This window comes from Danio rerio, chromosome 22, assembly GCF_049306965.1.
Source record: "Danio rerio strain Tuebingen ecotype United States chromosome 22, GRCz12tu, whole genome shotgun sequence".
Taxonomy (NCBI): domain Eukaryota; kingdom Metazoa; phylum Chordata; class Actinopteri; order Cypriniformes; family Danionidae; genus Danio; species Danio rerio.
The window spans coordinates 10,512,900-10,532,917 of record NC_133197.1 but is presented as its reverse complement, the minus strand read 5'-3'; the positions used below and the strand labels follow the sequence as shown (position 1 = coordinate 10,532,917).

Below are 20,018 nucleotides of genomic sequence, written 5' to 3'. Positions count from 1 at the left end.
TGTACAGTCAGACTACTCTTTTCAATGCTGATATTAGAGAGATATTACAAGGTGCCAGTTGTTTGTGAGTCACTGTTGAATTATTCTGTGGTCTGTTGAAATTCTTGATCTTGATTGGCTGGAAGGTGTGCTGTAAAATCGCTTAATGCACAGGTAGTTCTAATCAGTGTTGATCACAGTTCAAAATAAATGCGCCTTGCTCAAACATTAGTAGTAACCAGGGCCAGACGGAATCTGTGGACTTTTTTTGCTATTTCTGCACAGAATTTTGCCAATAATCTGTGGAATGATGTTGAGTGTAGCAGCTGAAAACCTAACACATAAGAAATAATATTAATAACATCAAAATAAAATGATTTCATTAGAACCAAAACAAAGCTACAATAATTCTTTCATATGATGCGTCCACTGAAAGACAGAAAATATTATTTTATTTCTATTATTTTATTCTATTGTACATAATTTATCTAAACATTTGTATCGTATTCAATAACATTACTGAAATAAATATAAAAGCTGAATTAATACATATATTTACACAGATTTCTATAAGTAAATGAATAGGTTAAACGATGGGCTCAAAAATCTGCAGATCTATGTGTGCATAGATTCTGTGTGGGCCTAGTAGGAATCATAGCAACCCAAGAGCCTTCATTTATCTCTGTAGTCTCTTGAAAATATGCTCAAAACTATTTCCAAAGAGGTAGCTAACATGTTACTATGAGCTATTAGATATGCTTATTAGTAGGGGTGTCACGATTTCGATTTTTAATTGAAATCGATCGAAATTTATGCTCAATTTTGATTATCGAATCAAAAAATAGAATCGTCGATGCTGCCACGCCCCCATGTCACGTCAGCTTGGCTTGCCAAGCGGGAAAAAAAACAGGCTTGTTAAACTGCAGAAGCAGGAGACCCGTCGACAGAACTTAAACCACTTTCCTCTTTCAATGAAGTCGCCGGTGTGAAAGCATTTTGGATTGCCAGTGAGTTATGTTGACAACGTTCGTGTTGTCGACAAAAAAACCCCCACAGTTTTGCAAGCTCTGCTATGTACTTATTACGTTCAGTTCGTCCGATAGACAATTCCGGCATCGCGATCCTCTGCCCGCCCCCGTTGCAAATCCGCTCGCGAAAAGTACACACTCAGGCCCTGTTTACACTGTCTTTGTTTTTAAATGGCATTTTAGAATGACAACGATTTGACATCCACAGTGGCGTGTAGCGTTTCTGAGCAGCCCTCCTTACTCTCTACCTCTGAAAATGCACATCACGTGACCACACACACACAGACGCACTCACAGCCATGCGCTTGAGAGAGCAGGTCCAGGCAGTCAGAGGACTGCTTCAATCTTTCACTCACTTGTATTTAGTCATTTTAGCGCACACCTCAGATACTGTTGGCTGGTTCCTGTTGGTTGTGCGTCTTTTTTTACCGACGCCATTATAACGACACAGATCACTGCCTATTCACGAGTCCCGCAGAAAAAAGTGATTGACAGGTGGTAATTATGTGTGTATCTTGCCTTTATTCATTTACTGTATGATTTGTTTATGGGTAAAACAAAGACCATGCAGATCAGGTAGTTTAAACGGTAGGCTACAAATAATTAATTCATTATCAATGAATTCATAATCGAAAATGGAATCGAACCGTGACTTTAGAATCGAAATTGTAATCGAATCGAGGAATTGGAGGATCGTGACACCCTTACTTATTAGGGTTGTGCCAATAGACGACAATATCGTGTATCGACGATAGGCAAATATATAGGTAAGAGCTAAAACCTATGACGATTTTAAAGACAGCATTTAGCTCGTTTCACATTAGATCTATTACATGTTTTAATTGCATTATTGAATAAAATGAACAGTATTATTATTTCTAATCATCATCATTTAGAGTAAATGAACTACAAATAACTTGACAGCTTCAGCTGTTCACATCACCTGACCAACACTTTCGGACAAAAATAAATTATTTCGATTGGTCTCTCGCGCTCTCTCTTTCTGTCAGCAGCAGCAGTTGAAGTGCGAGTTGCATGTGAGGGCACAGCCATATCTCATAACAAATTAGTTTGCATCTTTGTTGCTTAAAAATAATAGGCTAAATAACAAAACTGGATTTAATTAACAAACAAGTTAAATATAATGATTTGTAAAAATAAAACAACTGAAAAAGAAAATTTTAGTTCCCGCTATCCCGCAAGATTCTCTCTTTCTTTCACAAAAAAAGTTATTCATCTTTTATATCTGTTATTAATAGCCTATTTAAGTTTTCAGGTGGCCTATAGCCTATTTTTTCAGTGCATGCATTGGCTGCTCCCTCAAATTCACGAAATATACAATATACTACTTGTCTTATTTGTGTTTAATTCGATAATGATAAACACTGACATGCACACTTTTCATAAAATAACCTTGTTTTATTTGAAAATATGTTAGGCCAACATTTATTTATATAGGCTATCAAAATATATATTATTTATTTATTTTAACTACCTTATATGAAATTAAATTACAGTCTGTGTTTTACAATTAGTTTTGGCATTAAAGAATTATTGAACAGATTATTAATAACTTATCAAAGAACATTTTACTGCGCTCAGTGAAATGTTTTAGGTCAAATAGGCTATTTAATATTAGAGCATTAGGCTATTGCTGACTCGCCGCAGCCATCTCAAAAATGAAACTCTTATCAGAAAACAATAAACACATATGTCAAGCACATAGTGTTAGATCTTAGCAAATACAAATGTGACACTGTTGATGATTACTTTTTTGATGATTAGACCTGGAGCTGCGCCACGATCAACTGAACAAAAACATGGAAAACTTCACCGCATGTTCACGTGTGGGCGGCAAATCCTCCATCCGCCTCCTGTCTAAAAAGGACCTTAATGCAGTTTCTTCCGTGCATAAATATCATTTCATTTGCTTTCATTCATGTATATTATATGTATTTTGGAGCAGACCCGCGGGCCAAGGATAACGGTATGAATCTGAAGTCACCATCCAATCCTGTCCCGCGCCGCACTGTAGCATCGAGTCTTGTTTGATGTAATTTCGGTCCTAGCGCCTAATTAGCTTTAAGAGCACGGTGATTTGCATTGGTTTGAATTATTGTCCAAGATTAAATGTAATGCAAACGCTGTAGGTTATTAAATAAGTTTAAAAATCAGCCGAAATGTTATAAAAATATGTTTAGATATGGTTAAATATAAAAATAAAACTGATGTGCCCTCATGCGATAGTATCGTGTATCGGCGATCTCACAGGGGGACGATATGGCGATCTGAAAATTTTATATATTGCCCAACACTAATGCCCATGTCATTTACATCCACACATGATTTCGCTCATGCGTATCCTCTCTGTCTGTCTGTGATTGATTCAGAAGTGACTAGGATATCTGCTTCGCATCATGAGTTTACTTCAAGCAGTTCTTTGTCTCTGCGTCATTCATTTAAAAGCCTTTAATGTACTGCAATCCATTAACTATTCCTTACTTATGTCTTTACACGGCTAATAATTTGGTAAAGGATACTATTTTGATTTTAAACAATTTTTTTCAGCATTGTAGTTTTTGTCACAAAAAAATTCTCAAATCAAAATGGTCTAGGACATATATTAATATTTTAATGGATTAAATATCACCAATGCATCTGAAAGGCACTTAATAAGTAAAGAAAGCAGTGAAATATTCTTTTATTTTGAAAAGGGGGGGTGGACTTTGTTTCTCTGTGTTTTTTTGTTAAGTAATTAACCCAACTTCAAGCAGTACTGAGTAACCATAAAAACACATAATGTATGATATTTATCTCTGGGGTCCTAAGAAAGGAGTTTTACTTGTTTCAGAAATTCTGTTTTTTTTTTTTTTTTTTTATTAAATTATTTGTTTAAGATTTAGCTCTGTTTTTATTTTTAATAGTTACACTTATTTAATGTTATCAATAAGCATGCCCAAACAGCAATAATGAAAATTTACCAAGAAGTGTTTAACAAACATGTCCATCTCCAAAAATATAATTTTGTGAAAATATTAGCCCCTTTCACACATACAGACCTTTCCGGAAAATTACCGGCAATTTTCCAGAAAGGTCTGTATGTGTGAACAGGCCCTTTTTGAAAATACCGGTAAATTCATTCCGGCTATTTTCCGGAAAGAGAAATTGTACTAGTACTAGTAATTTGCCGGAATGCTGCGCTGTGTGAACGCAGAAGAAAGATTGCCGGAAATAGCGCGTGCATGTCTAGAACGTGCTGACGTGAGATGTCTACTTTAGCCAATGAAAACAGTCAGACGCATTCATGTCCACGCGGTTTATGAAAATAAAAACCTTTCAATATTTTTCCAGACACATTCAGCATCTAGATGTTAGTAAGATAATGTTTATGTGTTCCTTCTTAATGCCAACTGTGGAAATAATAATAGATAAGATGCTCATGGTAAGCCATTGTTTGTTTACCTTCGAGCTCTGCTTCCTTCAGTTGCATGACGTATCACGTGTGCTTGTGAAGCAGCCCTTAAGCGCCAGCACACACACACATCATGTACATCTTAACATGCAAAAGTGTTCCTCCATAATTTCATCAAAGTTGTTCACAATACTGATTCATCCACAGAGTTTGTAATGTAGTCAAATGTTTACAAATACAAGCGCAGCCGTGCTTCCCAACCTGGGGTCCGCGCCCCCCTAAGGGGGGCGCCAGAGTTCACAGGGGGGGCGCGAGAGAGGATAAGTATTGAGGTAGAAAAAGGCATAAAAATGGTCCACTATTATAAAGGGCTTTGCAATTAATCGAAAATCCGATTTAGATTTCGGTTTCAAACGATTATAAAAAGCATTAATCGAGATAAATGATTATTGCATCATGTTTCGCCACAGTTGTACACGTGTTGCTCTTAAAAGCGCAAAAGAGCTTATGTGTGTGTGCAGCACGATCACGCAGTCAGAAGCATGCGGCCGGTCAGCATTCACTCTCATTCACACACTGAGACGAGCAGAGGAGCGCAGACATCTAAATTCATCTTAACGTGAACGCTTTAATGGTCAAATAGGTGTCAAAACGCGGTGTTTAGTGATTATTTACATTAACCCTCATTTGTGTAATAAACAAACGAGTTGAGGATCAAAAGACGTGAAAGAGAAACCATTAAAGATACAGCGCGCTATAATCCTTCTGCCGTCTGTTTTTATTATTATTAAACAAACATAACGAGAAAACCTTTGCTGCTCTTGACTGAAGGATTGCTGTAGCTAAAGTGTTTTTCTTACAGTGAAGATGCTTAAAGCACAGTTTGTTTCATATTTTTATTCTATTGTATTTATTTCTCTCTCCATTGCAGGGTGGAAAATAACTGTATGTATACAGTTGAAGTCAGAATTATTAGCCCTCTTGAAAATTAGCAAACCTTTTCCTGCCCAATTTCTGTTTCATGGAAAGAATATTTTATTAACTTATTTCTGAACATAATAGTTTTGATATCTCATTTCTAATTACTGATTTCTTTTTGTCTTTGCTATAATGACAGCACACATAATATTTTACTAGATATTTTTCAAAATACAAGCATTCAGATTAAAGTGCAGTTCAAAGGCTTAATTAGAGTAATAAGGCAAGTCATTATAACGGTAGTTTATTCTGCAGACAATCAAAAATATATATTGCTTAAGGGGGCTAATAATATTGACCTTAAATTAGTTTCAAAATATTTAAACCTGTCTTTATTCTAGCTAAAATAAAACAAATAGAAGAAAAAATATTATAGGAAATACTGTTAAAATTCCTTGCTCTGTTAAACATAATTTGGGAAATATTTATTAAAAAAAAATCTCAGGAGCGCTAATAATTTTGACTTTAACTGGCAATGGTTTTGAATAATCGTGATTACAATTATGACCAAAATAATCGTGATTATGATTTTTCCCAAAATCGAGCAGCCCAAAAAATAAAAAATAATCTAAACACATGCTTAAAATTCCAACATAATAGTGAAAATAATTAAAATAAATAACTTTAAATAATTATTTAAATTTTGCTCACTCGGGCAATCTGCTTGTCAACGTGTCATAAAGGCAAAATCAAAACAAAAATGGCAGACAAACGTAAATGCTGTGATTCTTCAGAGGCGAAGATTAGACAGTATGACAAAGCCTACCTAAATTTTGGTTTTATTGAAGGCCAAGACAAGTTAAAACTGATTAATTAACATTGTCTATACATATTACCATATATTAATATTACACAAACACACACACACACACACACACACACACACACATATATATATATATATTTATATATATATATATATATATATATATATATATATATATATATATATATATATATATATATATATATATATATACAGTACATATGTGTGTGCGTGCGTGCGTGCGTGTGTATTTATATGGTGGGGGGGCTCCAATGTTTGTATATGTTTATGGGGGGGGCCCCAAAGAAAAAGGTTGGGAACCACTGGTTTAGAGGTCGTCTCTGGTTAGTGATGTCAGAATTTGCCGGTATTTTGGAATGGATGTGTGAATGGTCTTTTTCTGAAAAATTCTGTAACGTCCTTGTCGGTGTGAACAGCGCTTTGTTAAATTTACAGGTAAAGTGGTTCCGTAAATTTTCTGGATATTTACTGGTATCACTGTGTGAAGGGGGCTTATAGAGTGGGGGAACTATGACTTCACCTTGTAGGCCAATCGACTGCTAGCAAAAAACTGGTTCCCTCGACAAAATCCCCATAGGCTTTTCAAAGATTGCAAATAATAAGCTCTGTGTTCAAACACTGTTCATTACACGTACACGTTTTGTCCATCCGGATAATCCTCAAATGAAAATACAACTTTGAGCACTTTTGGATCTTAAATGGAAACGCAAAAATTGAAAAGCTAACATTAGGCTATAAACGGACTACAGAGGCCTCGGGGCGCTTACCTGTGACGTCAGCACCACCCTGCTACAGACAACTTCTCAAGCTTAATTAATAGAAAATATGCTCCATGACAAAGATTTACTCTCTCGGTTTATTTTATTATAATCCACCCTATATATTATAAACAAATAAATACGCAAATACACATAGACCTACGTGCATTTTGGATCGTTTTTATGTGGAAAATGCATCTGTTTTGCTTTACGGTTGTTGTAAAAGCTTTAAAACAATGTATATGTACCTACATGGTATTATCATAAGACATGTTTAAATAAGTGTATCGCTCGCGTGCACACAGCCTGCTTACCTTAACAGAGAGAAATGAGGCGTGAGAAAGTCTATCAAATGCCTGCAAGTTCCATCATGGACACAGAGCAATTCAATATTCTTTTTTGACATATGCTATACATTTTAAGGAGGAGTGTAAATATTGCAGTTAGGACAGCTTTCATAAAGTTAGATGTGTTCAAATGAAGAAAAAAACGACGAAAAATCACTTGATGACGTTAAAATGACAGTTAATATGCATGTATTTTTACATTTATTTACACATTTGCAATACTGAGAGCAGATAAGAGAGGCTACACTGGTAAGCAGTATCTTCATAGTATCGTTTAATTAGACTAATTTGTTGATCATTTATTTTATCTCGACAGCCTTTACAAGTGAAGGCATTATCTATACACTATGAATTCCCAATTAGAAAAATACTACAAACTATAAAATACTGTTCATGAAAACACTTAAATAACAGACAAACACAAATGCCAAACACAAGCAAGCTGCGCTCCAGGCCAGTTCAGCTCGATGACGTATAATGTCCCCGACACCGCCTGTAGTCCCATTTAGCAACTTGATAGCAACCGTCTTTTTAAAGAAGCGCAACCGATTTAAAAAATCAAGAGTGTGTTTTACTGATGTGTTTTATGTCGTAGAGTAAAACATGAAAGCATCTTGAGTTTGTGTCAGCTACGAACCTTATTTAAGCGATTTTACTAAAACCTCATTAAAAAAAAATCCCATTGACTTTTGGACGAGGGAACCGGAACTGCTAAAATGCTAACTCACTTTCGGGTTTTTGCATACAAATTGACGTCATAGTTCTTCCACTTTATTTGTTAACGCATTATATGAATATGGAACAGTGGCACACTGGAGGACCCCGTCATGTTTCTTTAAAAATTGATGTCGCCACCTACTGGCTTGGTTCACATAATAAAAAATATTTGCCTTTTTAAAACTAATGTGAACGATGCATCATTTTGACAACATTTTGTCATTCACATACCATTAAAAATGCAACGCAAAATAGTTTTTAAGCATTTTTTTATATGCAAGTATTCTTAAAGTTTATTTATCTGTGTTATTTATACACTTAGAGCATTTAAAATTCATAAAATGTGTTGTTGTTATATTTTTTATATGCATGTTTTTTCAACATTCCTGATAAGCTCTGCTTTCATATCCGTTAATTTGACCACTTTAATAATATAAAACTTGTTTTATGTCAATTTTACTTAGTTTTTTTTAAATTATCCAAGAGTTGCATTTTATTTAACTTCATCTTTGTTCCAGCAAAAACAAAAGTGATTGTAGTTATTTAATATCCCCTGTTATTTTCTGCTAGAAGTGGCTGATTAGTAAGTGCCTAATCTAAAAAACAACATTTTTCTTGTTATTCCTCCTCCTAATCTGCTGGGTTTAGTCGCCTCTTGTTTGTGCTGTTGTCTCTGTGTGAGTGCTGTGTTTAATGGACACTGGCTCGGCAGATGCTGATCTCACTCCCCTGACAGCAAATTAAGGTCATCTAGCTGTTGTTCTCGTTTTTCGCCTTCGCCAGAGAAGCACTTAGAAGGTTAATCACGCTTTCCCAATTAATTACCCTGCAAATCTGCAAATCAAGACTCGCTCATGCTGTGGCTGGACGCAATTCTGGATTGTGCACAGTTAATGTCAAAGTGCTTTCATGCATTGTGTAATATTACTGTTAGAGTTAAGAACAATGCCTCCAATGTTTTGTTTTAGGTTATTAGTCGTATGTCCAGAGCACACAGATGTTAGAGTACTGTCGAGTGTTTCGATTATATTAGATTTCAATCTTGTTGTGTCAATGTTGTCATTTTACAATGCTGGGTCAAACGGGTAGCAACATTAGCCAATACGCCTAACACATCTCATGCAGAAATCTCATCAGTGGGGAAAAATAAAAAAATGCATAAAGATGCAGTTTATTATTATTGTTTATTTATTTATTGACATTTATTTAGAGGACTGTAAAGTTGAGACAGGAAAGTGAGGGGAGCAGAGAGACCAGTATCAGCAACACTATCGATGTAGATATTCGATATAGTGGCTAATTCGTATGAATTTGTATTTGTACAATCTCATTTGTACATATTAGTACGATTTGCTCATCAATCCTTCTCAAACGAGTGTTATGACATGTTTAATAGTCATCAGCATCTTCATTTGTTTTCATGCATTTGAACATTTATATGTGTTTATGTACGTATTTTATCATCTTAGCTTAAAATTACGAAAAACGAATTACTGCTTATGCGAGTTGATTGGAACGCAGGACAGAAATCATGTAACACGACTAATAACCTAAAACAAAACATTGGAGGCATTGTTCTTAACTCTAACAGTAATATTACACAAAGCATGAAAGACAAGTAAGCTTGACAGGCGTAGCAACAGTAACTAAGTAGGGCAAGGCTTAGCAAAGAGTCAATTGGTGCGTTTTTTCTTGGCTTTGCTTGCTTGTGCAGATATCTTTCTACTGCATTGAAGAACAGGTGACAATGGCCAGGAATGTGGGTCGGTCAGTACTATTAGCATATACAGTTGAAGTTAGCTCATTAGCATTCCTGAATTATTAGCCAATAGCCACCCTGAATATTTTTCCCCAATTTCCATTTAAAGAAAAATGCTATTTTATTTTCTTTTTCAACATATTTCTAAGCATAGTTTTTAATGACTGATTTGTATAACTGATTTTTTTTTATCTTTTCCATGATGGCTATTAATATTTTATTACATATTTTTCAAATATTAAAATATTATATAAAATATTAAACTAGTATTGAGCTTTTTAAGTGCAATTTTAAGGCAACTATTAAGCAAATCATTGTATGATGATGGTTTGTTCTGTAGATAATCCCAAAAAAATATTGCTTGTAGGGGCTAATAATATTGACTTTAAAATAGTTTAAAAAAAATAAAAACTGCTTTTATTCTTGCAGAAATATAGCAAATAAGACTTTCTCTAGAAGAAAAAACATTATCAGAAATTCTGTGAAAAATTCCTTGCTTTTTTAACATCATTTGTGAAATATTTGAAAAAAATAAATAATAAATTCACAGCAAAGCTAATTATTTTGACTTCAACTGTACCAAGACCCTAAGAAGTAACCAGTTCTTGCCTTTGAAGCTGATTGGCTGTTGTACAAATCGTACCTTAAAGTGAAATTGAGTCTATAGAGCTTGATTTGAAGTAAGCGAGTTTCCATCAGTGTTTGTGTTGCGCTGGTTTTGTAAGGTTGCGTCATAAATCAGACCGGATGACCCCTCTGTAGTGTAGATTTGCTCTGATCTCTGGCACATCTTGGTAAGCGCGTCCCGCTGTGAGTGATGCTGAGGTGGGAATTGCTTTAAGAAGCGCGGATGAAGCCTGTAATGCCTCACTTCCCAGCGGAAAACATCTGGAAACACTGCAGCCAGACACTTCTGGAAGATTTACTGATTTATAAAGAGGGAAGGTAATTAATTAATCTCATACATTTGAGAACTATATGTAACATAATGAATTAAAACTCTGTCAAAATAAAAACTTTCAAAATTTATTTTATCAGCTGTTTTGGTAGATTTCTAATTGCATGAGCAGGTAATTAAATAAATATATGTATAATAAAAAATTTTCGTAGAAATTTTTTATGATTTAAAAAAAAGAGTTTAGTGAAGTTTGTTTTAGCAGAGGGTATAGATAAAAAGTAAAAAAATATATATATATATATATAAATATGACATGTTTGAACATTTTATAAGTTTTTTTCTTGTTATTATGATTATTGTTTCATAGTATTGCAACATTTGATAAAACTGCAAGATTTCTATGGTTGATTTTAATTCTTCTGCAATTTTGGGTAATGCATTAGAATTTATCAATATTTGTTTAAATAAAATAGTTTATTGTTATTATTATCAAGCATTATGCAAATATATTTAAAAAATAATGCTATTTATTTTTTATTTATTTATATATTTTATTTTAATGTGGCATGTGTAGCATTTTAGGCTTTACTTCTTATATATTTACTTTAGTATTTGTCCATTTTTTAATATATGGATTAATACATATTTTATATATAATGTGTAATTATTATTATTAGTAGTATTGTTGTGTGTTATATACATATATGCGGTTTTTGTACTAAATATTACATTTTGTAAAACTAATGTCTGTTATGTGTGCACAAGTACTTATTATATACAAATAAATGTATGATTTATTAGTAATGAAAAATATAACATTTCTAGGTATTGTAGATAAAACACTTTGAAAAAATACATATATTTTAATTACTTTTATATAATAAAATTTTTTACTCTTGCCACAAAGATACACATGCAACATAATACTGGTCACTTATTTTATTTAATTTTATTTTGTGTTATTATATTATATTATATTATATTATATGATATTATATTATATTATATTATATTATATTATATTATATAATATTATATTATATTATATTATATATTTTTTATATTGTATTGTATGTGTCATATATTATATTACATTTATTTGATTTTATTTTAATAAATATTTTTCTATCAATGATAAATTGTACAAAAATAATATACTTATATATTAAATGCCATTAACATATTAAATATATAAACAATGTTTATACATGACTAATAATATAACATTAACTATTTAATTACTGTCAACAAATAAATCATGTTAAAAGTCTAAATATATTTGTTATAATTGTAGGAACTATTTTTTTATAATTGTAAAACATATTTTTATACACCATATTAAATATAATGCAAATACAATAATAATGATGATAATAATAATAATAATAACAATAATAACAATAATAACAATAATAACAATAATACATTTATAATATAATAATATTTTTTACTTTTGCCAAAAGTATACACAGGCAACATAATACTGGTTTTGTGGTACAGAATCACACGTTTTGTTTTGTATATTATGTTACTATTAAATCTATTATTGTAATTTATTTGATGTTTTATTTTTTTGTTTAATATTATATTACAATTAAATTTATATTTTAATTTAATTAAATTTTATCTTTTATTTTATTTTGTGTAATATTATATTACTATTAAATTTATATTTTCATTTTCATTTTGTTATGTTTTATTTTGTGTAATATTAGATTAACATTAAATGTATTATTAAATTATATTACTATTTAATTATTTTTTTATTTTATTATAGGTTTTATTTTATTTTCTGTAATATTATATTTACATTAAATTTATAATTTAATTTTATTTTATGTTTTATTTTATTTTGTGTAATATTATATTACTATTAAATTTATATTTATTTTTATTTTATTTTGTGTTTTATTTTATTTTGTGTACTATTATATTACTATTAAATGTATATTTTATTTTAATTCTGTATTATTTTACTTTGTGTCATATTATATTACTAATAACAAAATTTAATTTTATGTTTTATTTTATTTTGTGTAATATTATATTACTATTAAATTTATATTTTATTTTATGTTTTATTTTATTTTGTTTAATATTATATTACTATTTAATTTATATTTATTTTTATTTTATTTTGTGTTTTATTTCATTTTGTGTAATACTATATTACTATTAAATGTATATTTTAATTTAATTATGTATTATTTTACTTTGTGTCATATTATATTACTAATAACTATAATTTAATTTAAGTTTATGTTTTATTTTATTTTGTGTAATATTATATTACTATTACATTTATATTTTATTTTTATTTTATTTTATGTTTTATTTTATTTTGTTTAATATTATATTACTATTTAATTACAATTTTTTATTTTACTTAATTTAAATTATTTTTATTTTACAACAGCTTAAAATATGAAAGAATATAATGTTGTGGTTATTTTCTGTGAGGATGATGGTTATTATAGTGTGAGATGCAGACTCTCTCTCTCTCTCAGTGTCATGATGGGAGGAGTGAAGTGCATGTATATGTGTGTGTGTGTGTGTGTGTGTGTGAGTTTTCTAGAAGCTCCTTGTCTTTATAAAGCTGTGCCGCACAGTGGTCTTCAACCTCCCTCATCATGGCTCTGGCCTTACCCAGACTGCACAGCTCTCACAGAAGGAGCTCTCGCACCCCTGCATCCCAGTCCCGTAGGTTTGGCATGCGAGTCCTGCGGCACCGGGACATTCTGACATGCCGCTTTTTGGACTCCGTGCCGCGATCTATCTTCAGGCACTACTGGCGCAGTTCTGACCAGTCTCGTCTCTCCACAGCTCTGAGAGACCCCTGCACTGCTCTGACCCCCATCGATGGCTCATCCCGCTTGTCCCGCTGCTCTGCAGGTATGACCGTACCACACAAAGGCCCCAGCGCTCAGCCCGCCTCCTCCAGCAACCCCTCGGCCAGTCAGAACAGCAGCAGCAGCGGGTGAGTTCTGCAGAGATTCGCACTTACACTAACACACATTCACTTGTTTTGAGGGGTTTAAGTGTTTATTTGTTCTGAATTAATTATTTATGATTTAAGATTAATGTGTTTTCACCGTCTGTGTGAAATGGCATCATGATAAAAAATCACTGTAATTTAGTAACTTATTTTCTTTTTTTCTATTGTTATTATTGGCATGTTAAGGCAAGGCAAGGCAAGGCAAATGTTTTTGCTTGATTTAATATTAAATTTATTTACTTGTAAGATTTAAATATATACAGTTGAAGTCAGAATTATTAGCCCCCTTTTGATTTTATTTTGTTTTTTTAAATAGTTTTTTTAATGATTTTTAACAGAGCAAGGAAATTTTCACAGTATGTCTGATAATATTTTTTCTTCTGGAGAAAGTCTTATTTGTTTTATTTCAGCTAGAATAAAAGCAGTTATTAATTAAAAAAAAAAAAACATTTTTAGGACAAAATTATTAGCCCCTTTAAGCTAATTTTTTTTCGATAATCTACAGAACAAACCATCGTTATACAATAACTTGCCTAATTACCCAAATCTGCCTAGCTAACCTAATTAACCCACTTAAATATCACTTTAAGCTGTATAGAAGTGTCCTGAAAAATATCAAGTAAAATATTATTTACTGTCATTATGTCAAAGATAAAATAAATCTGTTATTAGAAATAAGTTTTTAAAACTATTATGTTTAGAAATGTGCTGAAACAATCTTCCCTCCATTAAACAGAAATTGGTGAAAAAAATAAACAGGGGCGCTAATAATTCTGACTTCAACTGTATGTATATATTAATATTATAATACATAATATTTTGTCTTTTAACATTATTTTTTGTTAACAGTAATTTAATAGTTAATATTAATAGTTAATATTAATGTTATATAATTAGTCATGAACAATACATTGTTTTTATTTATATATGCATATAAATATTTTTTTAATTGTTGATTTTTTTTTATTAAAAATGTTTGTTACTTTATTTATAGTCTTATAGTTTCTTCTTTCTTTATTCTACTGCAATTTATTAATGTGTATAATTTAATTGATTTATTCATATTACTAAAAACATATGTATTGATACACTGCATGCGGAAAGTATTCATAGCGCTTCACTTTTTCCACATTTTTTATGTTACAGCCTTATTCCAAAATGGATTCAATTAATTTATTTTCTCAAAATTCTACACACAATACCCCATAATCATTTTTAAAAATTGTTGCAAATTTATTACAAATAAAAAAAAAAGTTCCTAGTACATAAGTATTCACAGCCTTTGCTCAATACTTTGTTGATGCACCTTTGGCAGCAATTACAGCCACAAGTCTTTTTTGTCTGGGCTCTGGCTGGGCCACTTAAGGACATTAACTGATATTTTGGCAGTCTGCTTTGAGTCATTGTCCCGCTGGAAGATGAACCTTCATCCCAGTCTGAGGTCAAGAACACTCTGAAGCAGGTTTTCATTCAGGATTACTCTGTACATTGCTGCATTCATCTTTCCCTCTATTCTGACTAGTCTTCCAGGTCCTGCTGCTCAAATTGTATATAGAAGATGCTGCATTGGACACACAAGACTCACACTTACTTAAAGGAGAAGAACCACCAAAATGTCAATATTGCAAAAGAAACCAAACTATTAATCATATTATTGTGGAATGATTAGTTTTTCATGATTTTTGATGTTATCAGACAACAATTATTATCTGGACAGACATTAAATGAAATATGTTTAAATGTGAATCCTTCTAAAATCGTACAATTTTTATCAAAAGTAAACCTTAAAAAAACTGTTTTAGATTTTTATCCTATATATTAGCAATATTAGTAGTAGTATTTACGTTTTTTACCTTGTATCGTTTGTTGTTGTTGTTGGTGACTTTTAATTAGAATATTTTTTATAACTATAGAAAAGTTGTATTTATAAAATGTGGTAAACTTGATCAGTTTTTTTGCCATGACATAGCCAAAGAAGCTGAAATGGCAATAAACTCAAAATTCTCTCTCTCTCTCTCTTTCTCCTGCTGCTGAAAAACATCCCCACAGCATAATGCTGCCACCACCATGCTTCACTGTAGGGATGGTATTAGCCTGGGGATGAGTGGTGCCTGGTTTTCTCCAAACGTAAAGCCTGGCATTCACTCCAAAGAGTTAAATTTTACTCTCATCAAATCAGAGAATTTAGTGTCTTATGGTCTGAGAGTCCTTCAGATGCCTTTTGGCAAATTCCAGGCAGGGTGTGGCTTCCGTCTGGCCACTCTACCATACAGGCCTGATTAGTGGATTGCAGCACAGATGGTTGTCCTATTGTAAGATTCTCCTCTCTTCACAGAAGAACTCTGGAGCTCAGACAGAGTGACCATTGTGTTATTGATCCCCTCGCTGACTGAGGCCATTCTCCCCTGATCACTCAGCTAAGATGGCCGGCCTGCTCTAGGAAGAGTTCTGGTGGTTCCAAACATCTTCAACTTACGGTTGATGAAGGCCACTGTGCTCAATGGAACTTGCAGAACAGCAGATATTTTCTGTAACCTTTCCCAGCCTTGTGCCTCAAGACAATCCTGTCTAGGAGGTCTACAGACAATTCCTTTGTCTTCATGCTTGGTTTGTGCTTTGACATGCACTGTCAACCCTGGGACCTTATAAAGACAGGTGTATGCCTTTTCAAATCACGTCAAATCAACTGAATTGACCAGAGGTGAACTCCAATTAAGCTGCTGAAACATCTTAAGAATGATCAGTGGAAACAGAATGTACCTGAACTCAATTTAGAGCTTTACAGCAAAGGCTGTCAATACTTCTGTACATGTGATGTTTCAGCTTTTTTATTTTTAATAAATTTGCAACAATTTCAAAAAATCTTTTCACTTTGTCATTATAGGGTATTGTGTGAAGAATTTTGAGGAAATAAATTAATTGAATCCATTTTGGAATAAGGCTGTAACACAAATATGTGGAAAAAGTGAAGTGCTATGAATACTCTCCGGATGCACTGTATAAGATAGGTATAATAATATAAATATGATCCGTTTCAAATACAAACATTAATTTGTTGTGTTCGTATTAGTAAAAACTTGACCACGATAAAAATCTTCTTTAGTCTTCATTACCTTGTGTAATTGAATAAGCTGAGGGTTATGTGTTCAGATTTAATGCAGGTGTGTGTTCTCCTGCAGCTCCATCACAGGAGAGATGGATGAGATTGACGCGTTCAGAGTGAGACGTCCTGCTGATGACACCGTCTCTCTGGCCTCCACAGTGCCCGAATCACTCATCGTCGAAGGTGAGGCTTCAAAACAGGTAAAGTGTGGTTTACAATGGGTTTTTAATAAAGCCCTGAGCAACGTTTTGCATTTTTTGTGAGCAGATGCACATTACGCCACAGTGCGGAGTGAACTGGAAGCCCTCGCACAAGACTTCGAGGTGGAGTCCTGGAGTTTGGCTGTGGATCAGCACTTCTCAAAAACACATTCAAAGGAAGCCATCAAGAGACAGGACGTTATATATGGTAAGTATTTGTTCTTTTCCATTGACAGTGGTGGACGAAGTAAACACAAAGCAAACAATTAACTTAAAGTACAGCTGTTTTAAGCAGGGAAGGGAATCTATTAAGCAGGATTACCACTGTGTGGCAGCAGTGTGTGAATACAGCCAGCCTCTAATAAGTAAAACAAATAAATTCTATTTTTTACTATCACACTTTATAAAAGGTCTGCAGAAAACACTTTGAGTGACATTTTCCCTTTGTACGTGTCATCAGAGGGGAAAAGCCCCGCCCATTAGTGACATTATAACAACCCTAAGTGAGAAACAGACGTCTGCCATTAGAGTTTTCACCTGCTGAAGATAAAGACAGAGACTAAGAGGATTTTAAATGTGTAAAGATTCACAAATAAACACCGTGGATATTCTGAGGCACTTCTTTTGACATTTTCAGTTTCTCATACAAATACTGTTAGTCCTGTAGTTAGTCCTTTTAGCTCAGCTTTTAAAAAGAGCACAGTATCATTTGAATTTAAAGCAAAAGTCACCAAAAACAGTTTGGATCAAAGCCTATAAGCCATAGCTCGCAAACCCAATTCCTGGAGGGCCACAGCTCTGCACTGTTTTGCTCCAATCCTACTCAAACACCGCTGATTCAACTAATGTATAGGGTTGGGTACCGATACCCAGTGCCATTATATCTCTGGTATGTACTGGACCGACTCAGCATATGAATTTCGGTGTCTAATTTCAGTGCCACTGGTGCTGTGACAAGGATGTAAGAAGCATCAAGGGGTGCATCAAAGGCACACATAGGTACGCTATAAACATTTATTTCTTAACATCTTTAAGGAATACGGACAGTTCATGTCAGACATACGCAGTACAGTGCATTCGGTGAGCGAGGGCGACTCTCTTCAGATCAACAGCATGATCGCGTTCATCAAATCTGCTTAAACTAAGCATTAAAGTGCTAAAGCATATTATACATGCAAGGATTCTGACACCGCAACATGAAGCAGACGCTTTACGAAAGTAAATGGGAAACACGTCAAACTCAATGACACATTTGAGGGCTTACAGAATCCAATTAAGGCAGAGGAATGCACTGTCTCTGAAAGCTTGCGACATCATCTGGCCCATTCAATGAGTACATGGACACCAATGCTCCAATTTCAATATGTTTAAGACAATACTCTGATTAAGAGTCTAGACTACCATGTAAACGGTGATTTTTGATTATCCCTACGGACCACAGACACATGCGTCACGAAAAGCAGAGTTTTTTTTCTTTCCGTTCAAGGTGCGGTATCATGTTCCATTAAAAGAGCACTCTTCCACCAGTCCTTACTTATTTTTCACATCAAATACCTCAGTTTGTCATGGGGGCATGAATGAAATGTTCCTGAATGAAAGTGAAACTGCAGTTAAAGTCGAAAAATGAAACACCTGAAATTACATAAAACTCTGGAGGAACTATGGATAGCGTCGTGACACAGTGATGTTAATCGATCTATCCACTATAAGATATAAGACAGGATCATGAAAGGAACATTCAGAAAGCAACTCTTGTAAACACCTTAATCAGATTATTGTCTTATTCAGATTTAGGCAAATCATTAGATTACTGATAACCTTGTAAACATAGTAACAAGCCCCAAACCCTCGACAAAAGGAGTTCAGTATTTTGATCACAGCATTTCCACAGGTTAGCTTATGTAAGCTAATGTAATTTCATAATGCAAATCTTAAATTCATGCTAACCAACAAACGGTCAAAGGAAAAATATTAATTTAATACAAATATATAAAATATAACTTGATGTTTACTTTAAAATTAAATTATATTGTTCTGTTAAAATTATTTTTAAAAAGAGTTTGTCAAATAAAAGTTTTTTCTAGGGTCATTCACCACAATTTTGTGACTCAAAAGTATCGGTTCAGGCACAGTTTTGGCACCGGTACCATTTTAAAAGTATCGATTTTGCACCGGTATCGAAATAACCCCAAACGATACCCAACCCTATCAATGAAGGTGTTCATGACTATGTTGAACACCTTGATTATTTGGATCAGCATTGTTTTATTAGCCATGGAGCAAAGTGCAGAGCTGCGGTCCTCCAGGAATTGAGTTTGAGACCTATGTTATAAGGGATGCTTTAAAGCGTTATAAAACATTATTTGTGGGGTATTTTGAGCTGAAGCTTCACAGACACACTCTAGAGACTTCAGAGACTTATTTTACGTCTTGAAAAAGTGGCATAATTGGTCCCCTTTAAATCATGTGTGAAATCAAATGTACAATGTTTATTTTGCTAGTGCACATTGCTGTTTTTAGATGAACAATTAATCCGTGGAAGTTAATACACTGAACAAAATAGAGAAGGGCCCACGCTTTCTCCTGCCGTCATTTACAATTCACCCTACACTCTCCTGTCAAGTTACTTGCAATTGTCACAAATAAACGGGAAGTTCATTTGCCTTGCCAGTGACGGCATTGCCTAATACACCCCCTGAAAACTGGTTTGTGTATTTATATGATTATAATGCTTTAATATAAATTTACCTAAACAGGCTAAAGGACACACATATGGACTTGCAGCAATGATTCTTGAATGACTTGGGAAACTATTCTTTATTCAGCAGGTCCCAGAACAATTTCAAATAAGAATGCAGATGTCGATGCAAGTGATGTGGCAGGGGAGTGCAGAGCACGGCTGCATAAAAATCCATAACCAAAATAATCCCTTAGCTTAAAGGTTAAGGGTACCCTTAGTAAAAGTTGGGTTGCAAGAACAACAAAAAACAAAAGCAAAAAGATCAACTTAAGGACTGTAAGACTGCCATGAAGTATTCCCCTCAGTCCTTAGTAACA

At 33.3% G+C, this 20,018-nt stretch overlaps 1 protein-coding gene across 6 annotated transcripts in view; it reads left to right on the top strand.

Moving 5' to 3' along the window:
* Positions 1 to 20,018, top strand: part of arhgef18b (rho/rac guanine nucleotide exchange factor (GEF) 18b) — a 105,303-nt gene that overhangs the window by 35,818 nt on the left and 49,467 nt on the right. For all 6 annotated transcript variants that reach the window (XR_012397774.1, XM_073937356.1, XM_073937355.1 and 3 more), the window contains 3 exons: positions 13,487 to 13,640; positions 16,838 to 16,944; positions 17,029 to 17,169. Coding sequence is in view for 5 of the 6 variants with exons in the window: in XM_073937356.1 (XP_073793457.1) it covers positions 13,487 to 13,640; positions 16,838 to 16,944; positions 17,029 to 17,169 (402 nt within the window). In the remaining variant the exon portion in view is untranslated. The remainder of the gene's footprint in view (positions 1 to 13,486; positions 13,641 to 16,837; positions 16,945 to 17,028; positions 17,170 to 20,018) is intronic.